The 27,488-nt window shown below is 42.6% G+C and overlaps 1 protein-coding gene across 4 annotated transcripts in view; it reads left to right on the forward strand.

The window, feature by feature from the left end:
- LOC129783108 (E3 ubiquitin-protein ligase RNF38-like) overlaps window positions 1–27,488 on the forward strand; it is a 176,530-nt gene that overhangs the window by 61,101 nt on the left and 87,941 nt on the right. For all 4 annotated transcript variants that reach the window (XM_055792816.1, XM_055792814.1, XM_055792815.1 and 1 more), the window contains one exon: window positions 16,806–16,876. In XM_055792816.1, coding sequence (XP_055648791.1) covers window positions 16,806–16,876 — 71 coding nt within the window. The remainder of the gene's footprint in view (window positions 1–16,805; window positions 16,877–27,488) is intronic.

The raw sequence follows: 27,488 nt of genomic DNA on the forward strand, positions 1-27,488 counted from the left end.
CATCTCAGTCTTATTTCTTTTGCAGAATCTCAGTCATGCTGAAAGTTCTTCAGTAGTTCATAGAGGTAGGGAAACAAGGCAATCACATCTTAAATTTTTAGTAATGTACTGGGGGGGGGAGAAGTGAGCAAGTGTCTGTGTGGGTGCTTGACTGTTGTCTGCGATGAATCCACCACAAGTATAAAAGAAAAACCTGTGCATGTGAGCTTGGGTTTTTTAAAAATTTAATTGCAAGCCCATGTTTTCCAGTGCTGCTGAGCCACATTTTTCAAAACCTGTTTATTCATATTATTTATGAACAGCAGTTTCATATACTTAGCATGAGACTAATATTAAATAACTAGTCAACTAAAGTATTATTGTCCTTATGCTATTCTCTTCACATAAGGCTTTTTGCAAGTCTCATGTTGTAACATAGACTATAAACTATTTTGAGTGGAGACTCTTCTGTCAGAGTATGCTATATCTGGGCAGATCTGTAAGTCATAAGTAATGGAACTTTGGAGAAAAATCTTCTTGCATATCACATTTTCTGGAATAGAATAGAATAGACTGTTTCAGTTGGAAGGGATCTACAATGATCACCTAGTCCAACTGCCTGGCCACTTCAGGGCTGACCAAGAGTTAAAGCATATTACTAAGGGCATTGCCCAAATGCCTCTTAAACACTGACAGGCTTGGGGCATCAACCACCTCTCTAGGAAGCCTGTTCCAGTGTTTGACTACACTCTCTGTAAAGAAATGTTTCTTAATGTCAAGTCTCAGTCAAGTCTCCTAATTTTCAATATTCTTTTATAGCTAAGGACACTTGTTTGAAAACAGACTGTTTCTCAGTACTTCTGCTGTCTGTTCCTTAAATGAAGTCCATAATTACCTTCCAGCAATATTAGGGAGAGACGAATCTGATAGCCTGACAGAGGTAAGGCTGCTACAGCTGTATGTCACCAGGTCCATCCAATAGCAACACTGAGAATGTACTCCCAGGAGGTGTGCACACAAACACATATACAACTTGTATATACATATTTTTATATATATACACACACATTTCTGGCAACACAGGCAAACACTCAGTGCTCACACAAACACAAACCACCAACAACTTCATCCTGTTCCCCTCTCTGGCTAATCAGGATGAAGGTCCATTAGTGGGAAATGTATATATATATATATATGTACAATGTGGATCCTTCAAGGAGCTGGGCTCATTCAGTCTGCCCAGTAGCTGATCCTTGGATTCATGTCCCCAGTTGCTGGCACCTGGACATAAGAGCCCCCTAGGCTGCAGCCCCACTCCAGTTGCTAGTGCAGACCTCCTCACTTAAAGACACACATGCACAGAGCTCTCCAGCAATTGGCCAGGACTCCCTTGATCCCTCTGGTAGCCAACTCGCCCTGTGGACTTGCTCTTAGACACACACACACACTACCCTGGCTCCCAGGCCACTTCACCTACTCACCAGCTACGCCGGATTGATTTTCAGTAGCAATCACACACTTGCACACCCACACTTGCACCAGTTGCTTGCTTGCACCACAGACACACAGACCCTTTGACCAATGGTCCCACTCCAGCTGCTGGCACTTAGATCTCCATAAACATACTTGCACACAGGACAGAGAGTCCCTCACCCAAGAAAAGAGTTAGAACGGAGTTCAATGAGAAGACAGGACAGATGGTGTTTATCAGGTTTAGGGCATAGCCAGGCAAGTGTACTGATCAGGAGCTGTTTGCACACAACTGGCCCTTTTTATTCCCTTTATCCCTCTATTTTCCTACATTTGTTCTTCCCTGAACCACACAGGTCCATTCCTTTAGTATCCTTAAGTAGCCTTAGTAACACTTTAATTTCACTTTTACATTACGACTGATCTATCCGCTAGCAAACATATATCTGTAAATTAAACAGCAAACATTCCTTCATGTAGCAAGCGAGAAGAAAGGGATATAGCTTTCTTCATACTGAATCTGAATTTGTTTCCAGTAAGCAGGATTGTCAGTACTAAATGTCAGGTTTCCTGCTGAGAACATCGAGTAACACCTTCAAGACTGGTCTCCCTAGAGGAAAAAGAGGGGAGGAGGAGGGATCAATAGCCTGCTTGTGACAGACTGGCTGTGAGACTACCTCTTTACTGTTACTGCATAATGAAGTTAGGGAGCCTAGAGGAATGTGCTGTTGTAAAAAGCTTCTGATCCATTGTGGATTAGAATTTTCAAACACCAATGCCAAAGCTGCGAGTTGCCCTTTCTTCAGCAACCAAACCACTTTTCAAAAGGCTGATATGCACATATGTGACAAAAAAGGAAGTTTATGGTCATTTCCTACTGCTGGATACACAAGCACATTCATTGCAAAATTTAGCATCGGTCTTCCCTATTTGTCTTAACTTGTTAAATTTTGCTAGTATTGATATTATTTTTGAGTGGCGTTAAGGGAATGTTAAACAATAATACTGAAATACATTGTAAAAAACTGCAAAAAACATTGAGCTTAATATTAGGAATAGTAAATATAAGGAATTTATTGTATGATGATTCTGTTCTCACATAGGTGAGATACCACCTCCATTGCTAGTGATTTTTGTCAGCAAAAAGTGCATAAACCTTTCTACTTGTGCCCTTCAACATTCTTATATGCTAGATATCTATCAAACTTTATTTTAGAAATGTTGCAGGATGTCTGAAAGATGGAGGTACTACTTTTTCCATTTTCCATTATTGATTACACTCAGCATTCCTTAAACATTTTGACTACCTGAGTGAAAAACTACAACCAGTGGTATGTACAAAACTCTTTAATGTTACCTAAATTCCCTTTGTCTGCGTAGCTTTGTGTTGACTATATGGCCAATTCAAAAGTTCTGCAAAATCATAGGTTGGACACTAAAAATTGAGGAGTTTGGTTTAAGAAATTATTTTAAATACACATATCTTTTTTTCTCGTCATGATTTTTCCTCCAACTTATTGGTTACATTTGATGGAGTTTTATGGTCTTCTTCACAGGTATGTTGTCTATAAACTTTGTATTGAGTGCCTTGCAGAAGACATTGTCTTTGAAGGTTTATTGATCTTAGGCAAGCCATGTCTGCTTTATTGTGCCTTGTACTTAGGGCTTGCAAAGCCTGTACGTTAGCATGAGGAGCTGTTGTAAGGGAATCTGCTGGAATGCCCTGTGTTGGTTTGTGCTGCATGCTGGTGGATGTTATGACAGATAGAACATTTCAGTCTGTCAGGATAAGATATATGATTCTGCTTGTTACACAACATAAAAGGCACCATGGTATGGGAAGGAGGCTGAACGTCTCCATGTACAGGATCTGTGCAGTATGCCAAAGGAAACTCCATCTGGGGTCCATCCACTGCTGCATGAAAACAAGGTTCCCAACATCTGAAAGGACCTAAGATTTACTCACTATAGATATTTATCTTCTTATTCTGTAATATTAAACCAGCTATTTCATTATGCCCTTTGTTGTCGAGCTTTTCTTATTGAGATCCAGAAAAAAACCTACACGTTCTGTCTCTATCAGCATCCTCACCCTTGGGGGCACAACAAACTTTATTTTAAAAAAGTGAATGTTCTGATATATTTCATGCAGCAATAGTACTCCAGAAGTGGAATATTTAAGGGAAACCCAAAATATGACAAGACTTAAAGTAATATCCATCAATTCATAGGATCATAGAATCATTTAGGTTGAAAAAGTCCCTTTGGTTTGTTATATATGTTGGCGATAATAACTGACCAGGGCCAGAGCCAACTGAGCCAAATTAGTTTATTAAAGCAAGCAGCAACAAGCAAAACAGCGCTGGGCGGCCGGGGAGTCTCCTGCTCCACCAACGGCGCGCACCCAGTTCCCGAGAGTCACTGGTTTTATACCCTTTGCCTTCCGGTATACGTGTCTCCTTTAGTGGTATACTCTGCGTTTGTGTGGCTTGTTGCTTAAGGGGTCGTTCATTGTTTTCTTCGGCTTCCTGGTGGTCGTGGGGATGAAAGCTCCTTGTCTTCTTCACGTCACGAATTCCTCGCCTCGTACTTCTGTATTTCCTTTTTCCTTGCTTCCTTGACCCCCACACAATGTTATCTTGCTTTACCACATTTGGTTAGTTGAGCGCTTCCGGTTAGTCTTACACAATGTAGCAATATAGTTAGCCTTGCAGTTAGCCTTATATAGTTTCTGTGGCAACCTCCTTCTCCATTATCTTTTAACTAAAATTGATGAACAGTTTACTATCTATCACAATCACCCCTTTTTCTTTTCACTATTTTGTTCATCAAACCGCTTAAGTTCTTGTCGGCTTAGAATAAGGGTTTCTTCTATTTCTGGTATTTCTAGGGATTCATACTTGGTTCTCATAAGCATTAAATGAGTTGTTTCTAATTTACCTTTTACAATTTCTATGATTTTGTTAAAAATGCAAGGGCCAAATGTTAAACCTAATACCAGGAGAATTATTGGTCCTGTTACAGTTGATAACAAGGTGGTGAGCCAGGGGGAATTGCTAAACCAGGTCTCATACCAGTTTTGTTGTGTCTCTCTCACTTTTTTTCTTTGTTCTAGTGCTTCCCTCAACTTAGCCATTGAGTCCCTTACAATATCTGTTTTATTTGCATATACACAGCACTCTTCCTGCAAAGCAACGCACAATCCTCCCTGTTGTAAAAATATCAAATCTAAACCACTTCGATTTTGCAGCACAACTTCTGACAATGACCGTACATCTTGTTCTAAGGCTGTTATGGATTGTTCGATATGTGCTAAATCTGCATCTACTGCCACTCTTAAGGAGTTAAACTCCCGGTCTTGTTTTACTAAAGACGCTACCCCTGTAGCAACACCTGCTCCTCCTAATAGCACCAGAGTAGCTACAGTCAAGGCTGTCAATGGTTCCCTTTTTGTAAGGTGATGTTCCCTGATGTTTTGGAGGCTGTATGCATACTCTTCTGGATGATATATGATTTGGGGAATTATCAATACTTGTATGCAAAAATCAGTAGACTCATTAAATAGATTCAGGGAAATACAAGGGGTGAGCCCTTCTTTAGAACATATCCATTTGGTGTTTTTTGCTGGAACTAACCACTCCGCCGGGCTTTCCGACCGTTTTGCTTTAGTAATTATCCCACAGAAACGCCTTTTTTGTTCGGGAACCTCCCCAATGCATCTACCCTTCCCAGTTATTGCTGCTAGGGTTATTCCGCATGTTTGAGTATTTTTCCAATCACACTGGGGGGGGGTTGCTTCCATTCACTCGTTTTGCTTTTTCCATGACTCCTATCGCCTCATAGAAAGGGGGGGTGATATTAAAGCAAAGCCAACAGTGCTCAGTGAGGTTGGGTCCGGTGGCATTAAGAACTTGATAAGCAGCATGCATAAGCTCCCAGAGAGTATGTTGTTGTGGGTCTATGGTTGGGAGTATGAGGGGCTCACTCTCTGGTGTTAGGGTGCTATTATTTTCTGCAAGTATTTTGTTATTTACTTTAGGTAGTTTGTCTTTACCAATTATTGGGTTCGGGCTCACAGCTTGATAGTCATTGGGCAGAGGTTCCTTTTTTATAAGAAATAGTCCTCCTCTGTCGGTCCCTGTCTCCCAAAACCTTAATCCCCATGTTCTTCCAATCATCCATCCACCATCATGGGGTTGTGTCACATTTAGGTATAGGTATGTACAATTCCCAAGGGTCAGGCGGCGGAGGTTACTTCGGGCTTGGTATGCCTCAGGGGGCTTACATCCTCTTGGTCCCCATTCTACTTTTAGATATTTGTCTGGGCCTCCTCCTGGTTCGAATCCATATGCAATAGTTTCACATCCCCAATGGGCACAATAGTAGTGTCCGGGCCAATTGCAATACTTTTTTCCTGGATTTGATGCTGGACATATGTAGAAACCCTGTCTATCTAAACAAGGGTCGTTGGGTGCCAAATCGCATAAGGACACCTGGAAGGTTGGGGACCCAGCCACATTTACTGATTGTAAAGGCTTCTTATCTTCCCCTCTAATCAAAGACCATTTAAAGGGTTGGTGAGCATATTCCCCTTTTAACAGATTGCAAAACATTCCCAAAATCACTAAAATAGTTTGCCAGAAAGGGTGGGGTCTCAGTCCTCTTATTATCTTTTTAATTTTAAATTCTTCCCTTATATCCAGGTGTTTGCCTCTAAGTCCTTTCCTGGTGTTTTGTCCGGGCTCTTTTAGGGAATCAGTAATCCTGGGGCATTTCTCGCAATGCCTCAGCGCTGTCCCACTCGGTGGGGTCTTGCCTCCACACCTTTCTTCCTCTCTGCCTCGCTCGCCGACTTGGTTGCTGCAAGCCGCGAGGTGTTTCATCTTCTCGGCAGCAGAGGTAATGTCTGGGAGGTTCATTAGTGCGCCCCTTTCTGTTCTTGTACGATTCCCAATTTTTGTCTTTTACTTGTAAGTCGCACCGGATCCACTGGATCTTATTTAGGACTTTTCGGCAACACCCTTTTACAATTTGGACTATTAATGGGGCTGGTTCGTTGGAATGGTAACAATAATTTGCAGGATTAGCCCCTTTAACAAATATTTCCCACCATTCGCGAGATTGTTTCGGTATTTTTCCAGTTATTTCTCCTATTTTTAAGGTTGTCTTAGTAATTTTTCTCTCTATTCGATAGCACTCTCCACAAATTCCCCTGGGCAGTCTGCCTCCATAACAATGAGTCCACCACCATTCTTGGCAAACTTTACAAACAAAGCATACAAAGGGGTAACAATTACAATCTTGAATCCCACAATGAACCCTAAAATCAGTAACAATAGCATAGCTAAATCCGGCCAACTCACTAAATCGGGTCCCTTGGATTAATTGTACAGAGTTCATTAGTAGCAATTTTAATCCGGCCTCAAGTCCTTATCTTTGAAGGGTGACCTTCAGATCTCCAGGCATGCTAGTGATTTTCCAGGGCTTCTCGGCATCTACCAAAATAGGTCCTTTCACTCTACTAGCGTGAGTCCATCCTTTTTCAGCAGTTCTTACAGCTGTTTCTGTGGTAAGCAAAACAACATAGGGTCCTTCCCAACGAGGTGTCAAAGATGCTTCTCTCCAAGTCTTAATTAATACTTTATCTCCTGGCCTAATTTTATGGATTGCTATATCCAAAGGGGGACGCTGTGCTAAAAGGCCCTTTTTACATAACTCCTCACTTCTAGTCATTAATTGTGTTATGTACAAACTAATTTGAGAGTTCTCGAGACGCGAATGATCCACAGGGGCTTCCATATCATAGGGCATTCCATAAAGCATTTCAAAAGGGGAAATCCCTACGTCTGTTCGGGGTTGTGTTCTTAGATTTAGCAAGGCTAGAGGGAGGCATTTTATCCATGACATCTTTGTTTCTAGCATTAATTTGGTTAATTGTTTCTTAATTTCTCCATTCATTCTTTCAACTCTTCCTGAGCTCTGCGGGTGCCAGGGGGTATGATATTGCCATTGGGTTCCTAGTGCTGAGAAGACGTCCCTCGCCACTTTTGACACGAAATGCGGGCCTCTGTCTGAGTCAATTATCTCTATTATCCCATAGCGCAGGATAATTTCCTCCAAAAGTATTTTTACTACAGTTTGAGTGGTAGCTCTGGCGGTAGGGAACGCTTCCACATAATGAGTTAAATGGTCTATTATTACTAGCAGATATTTATGCCTCCCTATTTTTGGCAATTCAGTGAAATCTATTTGTATATGGGAGAAAGGTCGGTGTGCTAATTCTCTTCCCCCCATTACCCGTTTCCTTAGCTGTTGTTTGTTAACCTTTTGACAGGTTATACAGCTTTGTGTTATTTGTTTAGCCAAATTATAAATTCCAATGCACATATATTTAATGGTAAATTGATCTACTAATGCCTGTGTTCCCCAATGGGTCTTCTCGTGAATTGTTCGTAGTATTTTTTAGGCAAGTGATTTGGGGAGGACTTCTCTACCATCCAGTAGTTCCCATTTCCCCTTAGGTGTTTCTTTTATTCCTATTTGGGTTAATTTGGTTTTCTCTTGTGTAGTAAAACTAAGAGTACGTATGGGGCCATGCAAAAGACAATGTTTTTTCTCTGGATTGTCACAAGCACAGCGTATTCCGTCTACCCCGAAGTCCTCCCAGCATGCATAACATGGCTCCTCTTCTAAGTCTCCACCACAGTTAGGACAGTCTTCTCTGGTCTGTTCTTTAACCCGTAAGGGTAACAAGGCTGCCCGTCTGGCCTCCTGATCTGCCAAATTATTCCCTCTCACTATAGCACTTAGCCCCGTCTGGTGCCCTCGTACATGTACAATAGCTAATTTCTCTGGCCCTCTCAGGGCCTGTAAGATTTGTGTTATTAATCCCTCATGGATTAACCCTTTCCCTTGTGAATTTATTAGGCCTCTTTCTTCCCATATTTTTCCAAATGTGTGTACCACCCCATAAGCATACTTAGAATCTGTGTATATCGTTCCTTTCTTATTTTTAAGTAATCTTAGGGCCCTCAATACTGCATATAATTCACATGCTTGGGCTGACCAGCTGGGGCTAAGAGGGCCTGATTCTATAGCTTCAAAGGTTTTCCCATTTATGATAGAATACTCTGATTTCCTTTTCCCTTCTACTACCCTAGAAGATCCATCTACAAATAATTTTTCCCCTTCGTCCAGTTCCTCTTCTTCTAAGTCTGGTCTTATTTTTATCTGTTCTTCTATGGTCTTAAGACAATCATGGGTTAATTCTTTACTAGGTTCTCCGTATAAAAATTGAGCGGGGGTTTGTAAGGTGGTTGTTTCTAGTGTTAACTTAGGGGATGATATCAAGATCCCTTCATACTGCATTAACCTTGCATCAGTAATCCATTTCTCTGCTTTTTGTTGTAATACTCCTCTGATATTATGTGGGGACATAACTCTGAGTTCGCCTCCGAAAGTTATTTTTACTGCTTCTTTAACTAATAAGGCCGTGGCCACTATGGCTTGCAAACACATTGGCCATCCTCGACTAACGGGGTCTAAAAGTTTGGATATGTACGCCACGGGTTTTCTACTCCCAGCCCACTCCTGGGCCAGAACTCCAAATGCTGTCCCTTCATCAGTGTTAACAAACAGGAAAAAAGGCCTCTTTAAATCTGGTAAACTAAGTACTGGGGCATTTACTAATTCTGCTTTAAGATTCTCCAATTGCTTTTCATCTTCTGGAGACCATTTCACTAATCCTTCCTTGGTTAGTTTCTGGTATAAAAATTTTACTTTCCCACTAAAGTTTTCAATCCATTGTCTACAATAGCCAAACAGTCCTAACAACTGTCGGACCTGTCTTTTAGTCTTGGGGCTGGAATTGAAAGGATTCCCTGCACTCTCTCAGGGTCCAGTTTTTTAGTGCCATTGGTTAACCTATGTCCTAAATATTTTACTTCTTTCTCCACGAATTGTAACTTAGGTTTAGACACTTTTAGTCCTTGCAGACTTAAAAAGTTCAATAATTTTATGCTTTCTTGCCTGACCGCTTCCTCATCTTTCCCAGCTATTAATAAGTCATCTACATATTGTACTAATGTCACCTCTTTCCCCAAATCATAATTTCGTAAAATTTGTTCTAATGCTTGTCCAAACAGATTAGGGGACTCTGTAAACCCTTGGGGAAGGACTGTCCACCTCAATTGTTGTTTCCTATGTGTGTCTGGGTCTTCCCATTCAAAGGCAAAATAGTCACGACAGTTTTCCTTTACGGGACATGCCCAAAATGCATCTTTTAAATCTATTACACTATACCACTTATCTTCTGGTCCCAGTTGACTCAATAACGTGTGGGGATTGGCTACCACTGGGAACCTTTCTACAGTTTTTTTATTAATTTCTCTTAAATCATGTACCAATCTATATTTTCCATCAGCTTTCTTTACAGGTAGTATGGGAGTATTAAAGAGAGACATGCAGGGTTCTAGCAACCCTTGTTTTAATAGTCTGTCAATTTCATGTTTCAGGCCTTGTCTCCCTTCCTTAGACAAAGGGTATTGTTTGATCCTTATAGGGATTTCTGGGTTTCTAATTGTTACTTCAAAGGGTTCAATATTTAACTTTCCTACAGTGTCGGGTGTGTACCATACTTCAGGATTTATCTTTTCCTCATCTACCGTGCGCAGGGGGCACAATTTAATGCTTAATTTGTTTTTCATAACTTCCAGGCTAATTCCTAATTCAGTCATTAGATCCCTTCCCAACAGGTTATAATCAGCTTCGGGGACTAACAACAGGGATCCTAAACTTATTTTCGAATCGGTTTCAAATAATACATCTTTTATTATAGGGACTCCGAAAGGTTCTCCTTTTGCCTGAATAACATCCCTGGGGTAATCTTTGAACAGTAGATCTTTCTGCTCCCGAGTCCACTAGGAACTCGATTTCTTGTCGCTGGGGACCCACTTTTAATTTTATCAAGGGCTCAGATTTTTCACGGGTCCCCAGCAAATAGAGCCCCTGACCCCTCTAATCTTCTTCGAACATCCTTTCATCCGCTGCCCTTTTCCTGCATTCTCTTTTCATGTGTCCTCTCTTTCCACAATAAAAACATATTACTCCTTTCTCCTTTTCTCTTCCTGTTCTCCCCACTTCTTGATTGCCCTTTTCTCCCCTAGAAACAGCTACCCTTGGAGGGGGTGCTACTCTTTGTCCTTCACGAACTGCCGCCACCATCATTTTTACTTGTTTCCTATGAGTCTCATCCTCCCGCCGGACATATACCTTCTGAGCTTCTCTCAACAATTCCTCTAAGCCTCTAGCTTGCCAGTCTTCTAACTTCTCTAACTTCTTCCTAATGTCCACCCATGATTTTGCCACAAACTGGAATTTTAACAATGCTTCCCCCGCAGGGGTGTTGGGGTCCACTCCCAAATATAATTGAAAGTTCTTCCTAAGTCTCTCTAACCATTCTGTGGGATCTTCATCCTTTTTTTGATGTTCACTATAGGCTTTGTTTATGTTCTGTCCCCTTGGGACAGATTCCTTAATTCCCTGGATAATTATGTTCCTGAGGTCTTGCATTTCTGTTTGATGGTTAGGGTTTTGGTTATCCCAATTGGGCCGCTGTAATGGCCATTTCTGATCCCCAGGTGGACCTTGCTGGTGTTGCTGTTCCCATATCCTCATTCCAGCTGCCCTAATCATTCGCCTCTCCTCAGTTGTGAATAAAATACCCCAAATAGCTTGTATTTCATCCCATGTATAAATATTGGGCCCCAAGAACTAATCGACCCTTTCTGACACCCCTAAAGGATCTTCCAGGAGATGCCCCGTTTCTTTTTTAAATTCCCGAACATCCCCTGAATTAAGGGGTATAGCTACATATCCAATCCCGGGAGCCTGTCCCCCACCTTGCTGGGGAACCATTCCCATTGCGACTTCCCGAAGGGGAAATAAGCCCTGTACCTCTTGTTCCCTTCTCGTCTGACTCCGGGTCACCCACCGCTCCACCCTTGGTGTGCCGGAATCTGAGTCCGAATCCCCTGAATGTATGGGGGCTGTAGGATTGGGTGGTGGTAAGGGTGTAAGAGGGGGAGGTGGTGGAATGTATGGTGGGGGCACCACGGGTGTCTCGTCCTCCGTCCTAGTTTTTTTCTTCTTCTCTTCGCTTAACGTGAAGAGGTTCACCCTGGTCTCAGTAACTATCCACAAGGCAGCGTACTCGCTTTCCTCCAGATTAAAGGGTTCCTTAGAATTCACATATATATTCAGAGCTTGACAAATCCAATCCTTAAAGGATCCAAAAACTGGCCAATAGAGGTGGTCTCCCCTGATATGCTTGCCACCCCATTTTTCCATGCAATAATATATCATTTTTGCCTTATCTTTCCCTTTCCTAGAGGGGAAAGCATCCCAGGTTTTAATCATTAAACCTAATGGACTATCTGGCGGTATGTGGGGGAGCTTAACTTGGGGTCCTCCGCCCATGGGAACAGAGGGCTTGCTTTTTCTCTGTCCCATCTTCCGGAGTACCTTCTCTCACACACACACTCGCTGCCCCCCGTTTGTGACCCAGCCGCTCACGGGGTATGGGAGCTGCACTACTAAGGGGTTCGCACTCACTTCGCCCGCAATTGGACATCTCACACAGCACACTCCGGGACACCCAACCCCAACTGAACGGATCACCGGCCTATACTCACGCACTCCTGCGTCTTCATCCGGGGCTTCGTGCACAAAGATTACAGGGTTTTCTGGCTTTCTTTTGCTTGTTGTCAAATTTAGGGATCGACGGTAGAGGATGTGGTGTGACAGCACCCAGTCAGGGCCGCTGAATTTCAGCGGGGCGCCTCCCTGTATGGGGCTTCCCACCAGATTGCCTCTATCCGAGTCACGGCACCAAATTTGTTATATATGTTGGCGATAATAACTGGTCAGGGCCAGAGCCAATTGAGCCAAATTAGTTTATTAAAGCAAGCGGCAACAAGCAAAACAGCGCTGGGCGGCCGGGGAGTCTCCTGCTCCACCAACGGCGCGCACCCAGTTCCCGAGAGTCACTGGTTTTATACCCTTTGCTTTCCGGTATACGTGTCTCCTTTAGTGGTATACTCTGCGTTTGTGTGGCTTGTTGCTAAGGGGTCGTTCATTGTCTTCTTCAGCTTCCTGGTGGTCGTGGGGATGAAAGCTCCTTGTCTTCTTCACGTCATGAATTCCTCGCCTCGTACTTCTGTATTTCCTTTTTCCTTGCTTCCTTGACCCCCACACAATGTTATCTTGCTTTACCACATTTGGTTAGTTGAGCGCTTCCGGTTAGTCTTACACAATGTAGCAATATAGTTAGCCTTGCAGTTAGCCTTATATAGTTTCTGTGGCAACCTCCTTCTCCATTATCTTTTAACTAAAATTGATGAACAAACAGTTTACTATCTATCACAGGTTGATTGAGTTCAACCATAAACCAAGCACTGTCAAGTCCACCACTAAACCATGTCCCTAAGCACCTTGTCTACATGTCTTTTAAATACCTCCAGGGATGGTGGCTCAACCACTTCCCTGGGAAGCCTGTTCTGATGCTTAAACAACCATTTTGGTGCAGAAATTTTTCCTAATATCCAATCCAAACCTCCCCTGGTGCAACTTGAGGCCATTTCCTCTCCTCCTATCATTTGTTACTTGGGAGAAGAGACTGAAATCCACCTAGCAACAACCTCCTTTCAGGTAGTTGTAAAGACCAATAAGGTCTCCCCTGAGCCTCCTTTTCTCCAGACTAAGCAAGCCCAGTTCTCTCAGCCGCTCCTCATAAGACTTGTTGTCTAGGCCCTTCACCAGCTTAATTGCCCTTCTTTGGACACACTCCAGCACCTCAATGTCTTTCTTGCATTGAGTGGCCAAAAACTGAACACAGTATTCGAGGTGCAGCCTCACCAGTGCCGAGTACAGGGGGATGATCACTTCCCTAGTCCTGCCAGTCACACTATGCCCGAATACAAGCCAGGATGCTGTTGACCTTCTTGGCCACCTGGGCACACTGCCAGCTCATATTCAGCTGGCTGTTGTTCAACACCCCCAGATCCTTTTCTGCCAGGCAGCTTTCCAGTCACTCTTTACTAACACTAACTCCATACAGAGCAACATTTTGGGCCTGGCTATCCAGCCAGTTTTTACCCAGCGAAGCATACGCCCATCCAAGACAGGAGCAGCCAGTTTCTCCAGAAGAATGCTGTGGGAAACAGTGTCAAAGGCTTTACTAAAGTCCAGGAAGACAACAACATCCACAGCTTTTCCCTCATCCACTAAGTGGGTCACCTTGTCATAAAAGGAGATCAGGTTCATCAAGCAGGACCTGTCTTTCATAAATCCATGCTGACTGGGCCTGATCACCTGGTTGTCATGTACGTGCTGCATGATGGCCCTCACGGTGATCTGCTCCATAACCTTCCCTGGCACTGAGGTGAGACTGACAGGCCTGTAGTTCCCTGGATCCTCCTTCCAGCCCTTCTTGTAGATGCACGTCAAATTTGCTAACCTCCATTCAAATAGGACCTCCCCGGTTAGCTAGGATTGCTGATAAATGATTGAAAGTGGCTTATTGAGCTCTTCTGCAGGATCCCTCAGTACCCTTGGGTGGATCCCATCTGGCCCCATAGACTTGTGTGTGTCTCAGCGGGGTAGCAGGTTGCTTACCATTTCCCCTTGGATTATGGGGGCTTCATTCTGCTCCTCGTCCCTGTCTTCCAGTTCAGGGGGCTGGGTACCCTCAGAACAATTGGTCTTACTATTAAAGACTGAGGCAAAGAAGTCATTAAGTACCTCATCCTTTTTCACTGTTTCCTTCGCATCCAATAAAAGATGGAGATTCTTATTAGTCCTCCTTTTGCTGTTAATGTATTTATAGAAACGGGGAAGACGACCAGCCTGGCTGAACAGAGAGCTTTGGCTGGAACTCAGAAAAAAAGGAGAGTTTACCACCTTTGGAAGAAGGGGCAGGCAACTCTGGAGGACTATAAGGACGTCACAAGGTTATGCAGGGTAAAGATTAGAGAGGTGAAAACCCAGCTAGAACTCAGGCTGGCCACTGCCATAAAAGATAACAAAAAATGTTTTTACAAATGCATTAGAAACAAAAAAAAAGGGCCAAGGATAATCTCCTTCCTTAATTGGATGTGGCAGGGAACACTGCCACAAAGGATGAGGAAAAGGCTGAGGTACTCAATGCTTTCTTTGCCTCAGTCTTTAATTGCAAGACCAATTACCTTCAGAGTACTCAGCCCCCTGAGCTGGAAGACAGGGTTGAGGAAAAGCAGAATGAAGTTCCTACGGTCCAGGAGGAAATGGTTAGTGACTTGCTGCATCACTTAGACACACAGAAGTCTATGGGGCCAGATGGGATCCACACAAGGGTACTGAGGCAGCTGGCAGAGGAGCTTGCTAAGCCACTTTCCATAATTTATTAAGAGTCCTGGCATGAATCAGATATCCACCCTCTAGCCCAAGGAGGACCCTATGCCACAGCAGGTGGGTATGCCCTGAAGGAAGCTGCAGCTCATGGAGAGATCATGCCAGAGCAGGTTTTCTGGCAGGACTTGCAACCCCATGGGGGACCCACACTGGAGCAGAACTGCAGCCTGCGGGAATGACCAGTGTTGGAAAAGGTTGTGAAGAACTGTCTCCTGTGGAAGGGACCCCACGGTGGAGCACATAAAAAGTGTGAGGAGGAAGGAGTGGCAGTAATGGACTGATCGCAACCCCCATTAATTGTCCCCTTGCAGAGGGGAGGGGGGATGAGGTAAAGAGTCAGGACTGAAGTTGAGCCTGGGAAGAAGGGGGGTGGGGGGAAGGTGATTTTAAGTTTTGGGATTTTCTTTCCACTACCCTACTCTATTTTTGTTTGGCAATAAATTAATTTCCTCAAGTTGAGTCTGTTTTGCCCATGATGGTAATTGGTGAACAATCTCCTTGTCCTCATCTTGACCCACAAACTTCCCCTGTCTTGCTGAGGAGAGGGAGTGAGAGAGTGGCTTGGTGGGTACCTGGTATCCAGACAATGTGAACCCACCATAGAAATCTAGATTAACTTCAAAGTTTGCTTGTGAGCACAAATGCTAAAACTTTTAAATAAGCTGTGACTGTTGGATCAATTTATGTAGTTTGCAACTGGTATCAGTTTTTTAGGTTCAAGTCCAAAATCTATCTAGGTTTTATGGCCATATATTACATTTATGTACTAAAGTAGTCTGCAACTATTTAACAATTTCAGTTTATTGAAATCATGTGTGAGGGGTTTTCAGACTAACAGGAAGATTCTACCAATTTTTCTGACAATTTTTTTCTTTCCTAAAATACAATTATGGGATTATTTGTGGAGGGAGTACATAACCAAAAGACATGTTCTTAAGCATTCTTTCAATTTGAAAACGGAGGGATTAAAACTTTTCTAAAAAATTAACTTTGAAGATCGTGTCCTTAAACAAAATAAGTTTACAGCGAAGTGAATGTACTCGGAAATTAACTGAAACACATGGTTCTTGACTTTCTACTTTAAAAGCAGGAAAAAAGTATTGAAAGCAATTTTAATGTCTGATAAATTTTTAACTAAAGTAGTGATGACAATAAGCAATGAAATATTACAATTTTTTTTCCAAATAACTATGTTGGGAGAGATGTCTAAGGAGACCTTCCACTGGCAATGACTTTTGCCTGTGTCTAGTCTGTATTTTGTCAAGCATTCTTACAAGATCTTTGATCAGTCTTCTTATGGTCCAAAGAAACATGGACCACAAAGATGTATAAAAATGCTGTATGTGAAATCACAAAATAAAATTATCCACATTTCAAAACTTTAAAAACAGTGAGAAATTGTTAAGGAAATGCTTTAGGTACATCTTCTGCAAGGAAACTATGTAATAATTCAGCTTTACAAATGAGACTGCTTTTTCTACTTTTTTTATTTTTTCCACAGTGTACAGACTCTATACATATAGCCATTTGCACATCAGCCAAAAGCTGTTCCCAGCTTCTAACTATTTTGGTTCAGTACAGCTTAGTCCTTACTTAAGTTTGGTCCTATGCACTTTACCGCATATGTTTATATGTTTGTTTTGGATATATGAACAAATGCGAATTTTGTTATCTTTAAGAAATTAAAAAATAAATCTGGGTGAAGTTATTGCTGGCAAACTAAAAAATGTCTCTCTGCTGCTTATTGTCTTGAATATAAGACCTATCTATTAAAGATGTTTGGCAAGTAAATATCTCTGCTGTGTAAAATTAGTTTCCTGCTGATACAGTTGTCTATTTTTAGCATTCATAGGAATTGGGTTTTAATTTTAATGAATTTTTTTCCTTCCCCTCCCCCGCTTCTCTTGTAGGTAGCATTGGCACTTCATTGCAATGCCAGTCAATCCATCAAGAACACATTTGCAGCAATGACAGTGACAAGGTGAGATTTGCATAAATGTTCCATTCACAAGGTACATTTTTTTTTAAATGAAACACATTGATTTTACTGTATTACTAATGTTTGTTTTACAGGCCCAGTAGCTAATTTTTAGTGTTACAATTTGAAATCTTTCTGGCTTTTTAACAAGTATATGTACTAAATTCACTCAAGGTAAAATTTTTAGTTGATTAAAGAGAGATTTCTCTTGTAGTGGATTTTTCTTCTTCTTCACATTCCCTTCTATTCTAAATATTTGTGGTTTACCATAGTGACCCTCACAGGTAATAAAGAGTGGTAACGTCATTGCTAATACATTAGGCACAGTAATGTGTCTTACTCCTATCACAGAATCAGGCTACATTAAGCTATAAGTGTGCACTTACAGTTCAGCACACTAAGCTATAAGTGCAGCACAGCACAGTACTGGGCCTGGGTCTACTCAGGTTAAATGTTTATGTATATCACTAACTCTTCAGTGTACAGTAGTCTCCTGGTTAGGATCGCTACAAGTGATCCCAAACTTAATTCCAGCATAGTGTTTTTTTATGTTATATTACTTTGATTCTACTATAGTTGATGCATGACATGTGTGGACATTGCAGATCATAAAATCACAGAATGGTCAGGGTTGGAAGGGACCTCTGGAGATCATCTAGTCCAACCCCCTGCTAAAGCAGGTTCACCTGGAACAGGTTGCACAGAATCACATCCAGGCAGATTTTTAATATCTCCAGAGAAGGAGACTCCACAACCTCTCCGGGCAGCCTGTTGCAGTGCTGCGTCACCCTCAAAGTAAAGATCTTCCTCATATTCAGATGGAACTGCCTGTGTTACAGTTTGTGCTTGTTGCCCCTTGACCTGTCGGTTGGTACTACTGAAAAGAGCCTGACCCCATCCTCTTGACACTCCCCTTAAGATATTTGTAAACATTGATAAGATCCCCTCTCAGTCTTCTCTTCTCCAGGCTAAACAGGCCCAGCTCCCTCAGCCTTTCCTCATAAGGGAGATGCTCCAGTCCCCTCTACAGTCAATCCTTCAATTCTAAATTAGATGAAAAGTTCTGCTACTTAATTGATCTAAATAACAACGATGATAATCTGTGTTTTGCTGGGAGTCTTGCAGTGCTTACAGCGTTGAGGGATCTAACGGATGCAGAACTGTGAATAGATACAAAAGAGCTACAGGACAAACTGAGTGTAAGGGTATGTGGAAAAGGAGTCCATCTGATCAAGGGCCTTTTCAATGCAAAACAAGATAATAAGTAAGGGGGAATCCATTAACAAGAACACACAGAGACACAAACCTGGTAGACAAGGGATAACAGAGACAATGCCAAGGACCAAAAGTCTCTGGTCACTAACTGATGTGCCATCAAGAAACTACATGCTTTGGAGAGGGCCACCTGGTCTTTGTAACTGATAAGAAGCAGGAAACTAGAGGTATATAAGGATTTGGGATATTCAAGGGGAACCTGTTCTAAAATCTATTAGGGAACGTTTAGGGGAAAGGGATTGGGAAGGAACAAAGCAGGTATAAAAAGGGATAGTCATATAAAATGGGGCTGTTGCAGCCCTCTCCAAATTATCAAGCTGCAACAAGGTCTTTTACCATCTCACACCAGCATACTCTTCATGCCAGTCCCTCTGCTACCTTCTCCATGTCTCACCTCATCCAGGGTACATGTTCTCTCTCCTCTTGCTTCTTCCTCCGCTGCTCTCTCTTCATTGTCTCTCAACCACTTAACCAGTCACACCTGCACCTTATCGACATTGGCCAACCCACTGCCCCTGAAGCCAACCCACAGTTGTAAGTTGTATATTAACAATGCTAATTAACCCAGCTTCATTCTTCTACAATTCCCCCTTTTTTTCTTAACATTTCATACCTTATGTTTTTAACAATCATTACAACCTTTTTACAAATAGATTTTTCATACAGTCTTCTATAACGCCTCTACAAATCCCCCCCCCCCCCTTTTTTTTTTCCTTCTTTTTAAGATTTTATACCTCATTTAATTACCAACCATCACAAACTTTTTAGAAATAAACTTCTCATACAATTCGGACAACTTGTCCCTGAATTCATATTCCTTCCTCACTTTTTTCTTGGGCTTTTCAGCTTCTGCAGGTTGATCACCTTTCTTCTTATCTGCTTTTTTAGCATCTGGGACTTTGATTTCTTCAGAGAGGGATTCTGATGAACTTATAGTGCCTTGTCCTTTCACCTCTTGGATCATACCGGACAGTAACCTGAGTGAGCTTTCAGCAGTAGCAGATCTAGAATACAGCACTAACACATCATTCTGTGTCCTGAAAAACTTCTCAACATCCTTGTGGTTGCCCATTTCTTCTTCAACTGGAGACACCTTCAATGAATACAGAAATACCGGCAAGAATACCACCAGGCCGAGCAGCAGCAGCCACGGCAGGAGCCGCTCACAGCACCATGCTGCTCCTACACCTTCCCCTGGCACAGCCATCACCACTGTCTAGCCGGACCCACCACCGCTGCAGGCTGCTGCCACATCTGGCTGTGTACCCCGCCACTATCGCCTGTTACCCTCAGTCTCTAAATTCCACAGCAGTCAGGCTTCCTTCTCTTTGATCCCAATGACTCACCTTTACCAGTGTCTGATCCAGATCCCTAGGCTCTTCCCACCTATCTCAAACACGATCTGGATCGCAGGCTATCCCCGCCTCTCTCTACTACATTGGGCACCACCATCACTGTTCAAAACTTCAAACATCCCCCAGCACAGCCATCACTGCTGTCACCGCTCATTACACTCAGTCTCATAATCTGAAGGGTCTTACACAGGGCACCAATTGTCTCAGCATTCTCCAGACTATCAAGCTGCAACAAGGTCTTTTACCATCTCATACAACACACTCTTCATGCCAGTCCCTCTGCTACTTTCACCTTATCTAAGGCACATGTTTTCTCTCCTCTTGCTTCTTCCTCTCTGCTCTCTCTCCATTGGCTCTCAACCACTTAACAGAACCAGCCACAGCTGCACCTTATCTACATCTACCAACCTGCCGCCCCTGAAGCCAACCCACAGCTGTATATTATCAATGCTAATTAACCCAGCTTCATTCTTCTACATGGGGCTGTTCGGTACACTGGTCTGACTAAGCTCTGTGGCTGATTATTGCAGTCTGTCCTAGCTTTTAATAAATCCATAACTATTGCTGTGTGTAATCTCACTCTCTGACCTGTGTGTGTGAGTGTTATAAGGACTAGGTGCCAGTCACTGGTGAGACTGACATGAGTGGATTTGATGCCAGCAACTGGATTCAGACTGGGAGTGTAGGTGCTCCCTGGCCCATGTTGTCAGCAACTGAAGTGACTAGGTGTGTCTCAGTGCCAGTCACTGGAGTGAGGGTCTTGGCTCCACTTACATGGGGCTGAGCACCTCCTCCTCCTTCACTGACCTTGGAGTCTGCAGGTTGTTTCTCTTGCATTTTCTCACTTGTCTCTCTTTGGCTACTGTTGTACAAGGCTTCCCCCCCCCCCCCCCCTTCTTAAATATGTTATCATAGAGGTGCTACCACTGTCGCTGATTGGCTCAGCCTTGGCCAGTGGCAAGTCCATTTTGAAGCTGGCTAGCATTGGCTCCATTGGACACAGAGGAAGCTTCTAGCAGCTTCTCACAGAAACCATCCCTGTAACCCCCCTGCTACCAAAACCTTGTCATACAAATCTAGTACAGGGGTACACTCTCAGCCTTACTGCTTGAACCTGCAAATGTGAAAGCAGCAGCTGCATCCATCAGCCTGGGATGGAGACCCTCGGGTCTCCTGGCTGGTCTCCATCAGCCAGTCCCTGCACCTGCTGCATGCAATGGCTATTTATAACATCTCTTAACACTGGGGTGATATGTATACAGGAAGGTTGTACTAAGCAACATCCTCTTCTTTGAGGCTGCTACATGTTAATATATGTGTCAGCCTCCTATCTGAGGAAAAAAAAAGTTGGGGAATTTTTAAGCCAAACAATATTCTTATGTATCTCAAGATGTTTCCTCCTTTTGCACAACTAACATTTTTATGGTGTTATGGATGTGCCCTAGTTCCAGATGGGACAGAGTTAATTTTCTTCTTAGTTGCTGGTACAGTGCTGTGTTTGGGATTTGGTGTGAGAACAATGTTGATAACATATAGAGGATCTGAGGCCTGCTATGCTGCAACTGAAAAAGAGATATTGGCAGCTTATGAAAGGGTTTGAGTCTCTTTGGACATGATTGGTACTGACACACAACTCCTTCTGGTGCCCCGTTTGCCAGTGCTGGGCTGGAAGTTCAAAAGGAGGATCTCCTCTACTCTACAGATCACGCAACTGCTACTGCATGAAGTGGGTCGCATTGATCACACAATGAGCTTGAATGGGAAACCCCAGTTGTCCAGGAATCCTGGAAGTGATTATGGACTGGCCAGAAGGTAAAGATTTCAGAATGTCACCAGAGGAAGAGGTGACATTGCTGAAGTGTCCCCCATTGTATAATAAACTGCCAGAATATGAGAAGCAATATGCCTTGTTTACTGATTGGTCCTGCCATATTGTAGGAAAGCATCGGAGATGGAAGACAGCTGTATGGATTCCCCTATGACAAGTCACAGAAACTGCTGAAGGAGGTGAATAGAGTCAGTTTGCAGAGGTGAAAGCTATCCAGCTGGCTTTAGACATTGCTGAATGAGAGAAATGGCCAATAGTTTACCTCTATACTGATTCATGGATGGTGGCAAATGCCCTGTGGGGGTGGTTGCAGCAATGGAAGCAAAGTAATTGGCAACGCAGAGGTAAACCCATTTGGGCTGCTGCATTATGGCAAGATATTGTTGTCCGGGTGCGAAGAGGGTCCCCTGTGGAGAGTTGGCCAAGTCACGACAATCACACCAATATGGCTACATGCCGTGCTCACTTTATTAAACAAACAGGTCATATTTATAACTTAAACCAATTGCTCACACAACTCTACACACAGGTGATTGGATAAAAGTTTCTGGTCACGCGGGCGTCTGTGTCGCTGATTGGTGAGCATGCTGCAGGCACCTGATCAGAGTGTGCTGATGAGAGTGTGTTGATTTCACGGTTCCCAGGACTTGCTCTGCACCTGGCTTCTTGTTTGTGCATAGCTTGTTTTCTTTCTCACACTGCTTGTTCCAAGGACAATTTAAAGTTGCTCTGCAGCTTCAACTAACAGGCCTGGGTTGTCCAACCCGGACAATGGTAACATATGTCCTCGGTCCTTTAAAAATTCCTCTACAAGGGTGGACAACCTGGTTGTAAAAGTACATCATGTAGATGCTCATGTACCCAAGAGTTGGGCCACTGAGGAACTTGTAAACAACCAGCAGGTAGATCAAGCAGCCAAGATTGAAGTGGCACAAGTAGATTTGGATTGGCAACATAAAGGTGAATTATTCATAGCTCGATGGGCCCATGACACTTCAGGTCATCAAGGATGAGATGCAACATATAGATGGGCCTGGGATCGAGGGGTGGACCTCGAACATTTAATCTGCATCTGCCTTACCTGGAGTCTCACACACACTTGAGAGCTTTTAGCTGCTGAAAGATTGCTTTGGATATGTCTTTAATCTTGATTCCTTTGAACCATTAAAAAATTTTCTTGAAGTGGAAGCATTCTCTCTCTTGTTTCTCTGATGTCCCTCATCTTCTATAGTTCTTTGTTTTCATTTAGTGCTTTTCAAACTTTGTTTCCTAGTAGTTCCCACTTCCTAGTTCACTTGCAGTAACTTTGTCGCTTCTATTCCTCCCCACCACCTCAGCTCTTGTCAAAAAGTGCTGTGCTTTTTTTTGCCTGAATACCACTATGCATGCATCCTTTAGTTTTGTTCCTTAGAAAGTCCTCTAATCCTCACCGTTATAACTGAATAACTTCCTGTCAGTCTCACAATTCTGTCTCCATTCCTGTAATCACTGGTTTTCCATTAGTAATAGGCCAACTTAATGATTATATGATTTCAGCCCCATCCTCTCTCCACAGCCTTTCATCTTAATGCAGTGTCTGGCTTGGTCAGCTCCTTGAGTTTTTGATAGAATCCTCTCCATGTTGTTTCATGCTACAGTAAGAATGGACTATTATATAAGAGAGAATGAAAGCACAAATAACACAATTTGTAATTCTTTTGAAAAGAGAGAATACCTAGAAGACTTCAGTAAAGCTTTGAGATGGTTCTGTCTCTTGGCAAATAAAGAAAAATAACAATTTGGTTTTCTTCCTCACTGGTTATTTCTTCAGAGGCTTCAACTGTGTTTGGATTGTTCTGAATTAAGGCTGCTGTGTGCTGAATGTTTTTGATGAGCTGGTGTTCTGCATCAGAGTGGGAGAAGAAAGGAGAGTGTAGGGTTCTTTCTGGATCTCTAAGGAAGGCCCAACAATAAATCGCATAATAAAATATCTGGTTTAATATTATATAATACGAAGAGGAATATAGATAGCAAGTAAATCTTACATCCCTTCAGATGCTGGGAACCTTGCTTTTGTGCAGCTTCAGATAGACCCCGGATGGATTTTCCCATGGCATGCTGCACAGATCCCATCCATGGAGAGGATCTTCCTCCCTCTCATGCCATGGCACCTTTTATTTTGTGTAACAAGCAGAATCATATCTTCTGACATGTTGCAATGTTTTCTCTATCATAACATCCACCAATGTGCAGCACAACTCAGCATGGGACATTCCAGCAGATACCCTTACAGCAGCTACTCATGCTAACATATGGGCTTCTCAAGCCCTAAGTACAAGGCTCAATAGAGCAGACATGGCCTGCTCAAGATCACTAGCACCTCAATTACAATATCTTCTTCAAGACTCCCATTACAGCTGGTTCCATTTCAGTGCTTCTTATTCCTTCAAAAATTGGCCAGTGTGTTGCAAGGACAGATGGACAGCTGTTTTGGACATTAAGTACTCTAGTAGGTTTTTAGTTTGCTATGCTGCATGTATAAAAACTTGTTGGTTAAAAAAATTGGATATGAAGCTTTAGCATATGATTGTTTTCAACTAGTGTGCCTATTATAATGTATTGCACTATGAAATTAAAATGTTCAGTTATTACTGAAGGGTATACATATTTTTTTTCAAAAATAAAGTAAAAGTCTAATTGACATAAAATATGCTTGATAGATAGCCTTTGCATAAAATAAGGATATGTTTTAGAGTTTGAGGCGTCTTTCTGTGGGATGTTCCATATTGTCTACGGAAGTAGAGCAGATGGAGTGGTAAATGAGCAAAAGCTACTATTTGATTTAAGTGGTCCTGTGGAATGAACTTGCCAAAACAAGTGGTAAAGTTTCAAGTGTTTGAGTATGTGGATATGAGAGAAATAAGTAGATGTGTACATGAAGAACCTGACAAGACTGCTATATGTTTGTTCTGTGGAGTGTGGTAGGGGGAGAAGGGTGTGTGTATATCATTCTCAACTGTCTACCAAGCCAAGGATGGAGCTTACCTAGGAAACTTCTTCTTTATCCTCTGCATCCTTATTGGGTCTGAGAACTACTAAAAAATGCTCTTCTCGAGACCCAAACACATAATTCTGGTATGGAGGTTGTTTTTTATTGCTGTTTTCAATAACTAATGATTCTGTATTTGATTTTAAAAAAGAACTGTAATAGCTGTAGTTAATGTAAACAACTTTTTTTTTTTCTAAGTTCTTCAGAAGAGGGTTAGTCTAACCAGGACAGAACAGTTTTGGGCACTATACAAAGTACAAATCTCTATCTTGTGCACTTTAAATTGTTATGCGGAGGGGTGTGTGTGTGTGATGTAGATGTTGTTTATTGATTTTAGCAATGCTTTTGACTTTGTCTCTGATAACATCCTCATAGACAAACTGATGAAGTACAGGATAGATATATGGACAGTGAGATGGACTGAAATCTGGCTGAACTTCCAAGTTCAAAGGATTATGATCAATGGCATAAAATCCAGTTGGAAGCCAGTCTCTAGTTGTATAACCCAGGGTTGATACAGGGACCAATAGTGTTTAATCTCTTTAAAAAAAAACACAACTGGGAGGAGTGGTTGATGCAACACATGGGCAGATAGAAACTTAATGAAATTCAGCAAAGGGAGATGCCAAGTCCTGCACCTGGGCAGGAATAAGCCCATGTACTACTAGGCTGGGGGCTAACTGACTGAAGCAAAAGACCTAGGGGTCCTGGTGGACAGCAAGTTGAACAGCCATGTGCCCTTGTGGCAGATGACCAGCAGCATCCTTGGCTATATTAGGAAGAGTATTGCCAGCAGTCTGAGGAGAGGTGATCCTTCCCCTCTAGTCAGCACTGGTGATGCCACATCTGGACTTTTGTGTCCAGTTCTGGGCTTCCCAGTACAAAGGATATATGGACATACTGGAGAGAGTCCAGAAAAGGACCACAAAGATGATTGGGGGACTGGAACATCTTTCACATGAGGAAAAGCTGAGACAGCTGGGACTGTTTAGCCTAGAAAAGAGGGGACTCAGGGAATATCTTATCAATATATATAAATACCTGACGGGAGGGAGTAAAAAAATGGAACCAGAATCTTCTCAGTGGCACCCAGTAATAGGACAAGAGGCAATGGGCACAAACATATACCACACTTCATAGGGTACATCTTATTTTACAACACAAGTTGTGTTTCTTTTAATAAGTAGATGTTCATTTTTTACTATTTAATTCATAGAAATGAATAAGTAACCCAACACATGTTAAAAAGAAGTTTCTGTGGTTTAGCTTCCATTTTTTAAGTTGATGTCATTCCTCCCCTCCCTTTTCTCCCATCTTTTCCAAACTCCATTGTTTTGGAAGCATTCTAACAAACTTGCTTGTTCTGCCTCTCATAGGATAGAAATGCAGGGTGTTCACATTGTGAGTTGTATGGGTTTGTGGTTTAGTGTGTGTTTTGGTGTTTGAGGCTTTTTTTGTTTGTTTGTTTTGATTTGGTTGGTTGGTTTACACAAAGAAGAGAGGTCAAGATTGCAGATATATTTGGTTTATGTGGCAAGGTTTTGGTAGTGGGGGGGCTGCAGGGGTGGCCTCTGTGAGAAGAGGCCAGCGTTGGCCCCATGTCAGAGCCATTTCCAGTTGGCTCCAAATGGACCCGTCACTGGCCAAAGCTGAGACAATCAGCAAAGTTGGTGGCACCTCTGTGAAAACATATTTAATAAAGGGCAAAAAATGCTATGCAGCAGCTGTGAAAGAGAGGAGTGAGGAGAAAATGTGAGACAGACAAAGCAGTATGAACACCAAGGTCAGTGAAGGAGGGGGAAGAGGTACTCCAGGTGCTCGAGCAGAGATTCCCCTGCATCCCATGGAAGAGACCATGGTGAAGCAAATATCCCCACTATAGCCTGTGGAGAGCCCATGCTGGACCTGTTTGTGAAGGACTGTGTCCCATGGAAGGGACCTGTGCTAGAGCAGGGGTGTGAAAAGGAAGGAGCAACAGAGATAAACTGTTATGAACTGACTGCAAGCCCCCGTTCCTGCCCCGTGTCACTCAGGATGCAGGGGAGGTAATAGAGCAGTCTGGCATGAAAGAGTGAAGTTAAGCCTGGGAAGGGGGCAAGGGGAAGATGTTCTTTTAATTTTGTCTTTGTTTCTCACTATCCAAATCTATTTTAATTGGCAATAAATTAAATTAATCTTCCGCAAGTCAAGTCTGTTTTGCTTGTAACAGTAATTGATAAGTGACCTCCCTGTCTGTCTCAACTAGTGAGGTTTTTCATCTTAATTTCTTCCCATGTCCTGTTGAGGAGGGGGAGTGAGAGAGCAGCTGAGTGGGTGTCTGGCAGCCAGCCAAAGGTTAATCCATCACATCAGGTTTTCCTCTGAAATAGTATTTTCACTGAAGTAGTAGAAATGGGCAGTACCATTCTGGAATTTATTTGTCTGTATCCCTGAAATATACATCCTAGTTTTAAGGTATATGTTGCTTTCAGTAATAGTTGACAATTTCAGGAATGCTATCTCTTCTTCTGTACTGTGTCTTCTAAGACATACCTAGCATTTGATGGGGAGAAACAACTGCTCAGAGAGGTACTCACCATCTTAAAAATAACTGCTAGAATTCTATGCAAAAATACTCCAAGTTGCTCTCTGCTCCAAACTTTTGAGTTCTTCTGCAGGCAAATGCTCCTAGAAACTTTGTACTTTACATGCAGAGAAGACTTATTTACAAGCTCCCTTTGTGCTGTCTCACAATCCTTTTTACCTACACTAATGATTGGCTTGTTTTGGCCTTCCTTACAGGTATCCAGAGTTTAAGGCAGCTCTCAGAGTTTTGGGAGGTCAATTTTTTCTATGTCATATTTTCAGTAGCCCAAGTTCCAACTGTCTTCATGTTCCTTCATTGAGAAATCCTGTTTCTGTGTCCAGACAGCCAGATTTTCAAGATTTATCTGTCAAATTTGAAATCAAGGCTTAACTCTGGGAGAGAGGGTAGGGTGTAATTCTGAATATCAATAGTGTTGTTCTTAATGACCTGCCAGTACTCTAGAGCAGGGGTCCTCAAACTACAGCCTGTGGGCCGGATACGCCCCCCCAGGGTCCTCAATCTGGCCCCCGGTATTTACAGAACCGCCCCGCCCCCCCCCCCCC

This window comes from Falco peregrinus, chromosome W (genome assembly GCF_023634155.1).
Source record: "Falco peregrinus isolate bFalPer1 chromosome W, bFalPer1.pri, whole genome shotgun sequence".
NCBI lineage: Eukaryota > Metazoa > Chordata > Aves > Falconiformes > Falconidae > Falco > Falco peregrinus.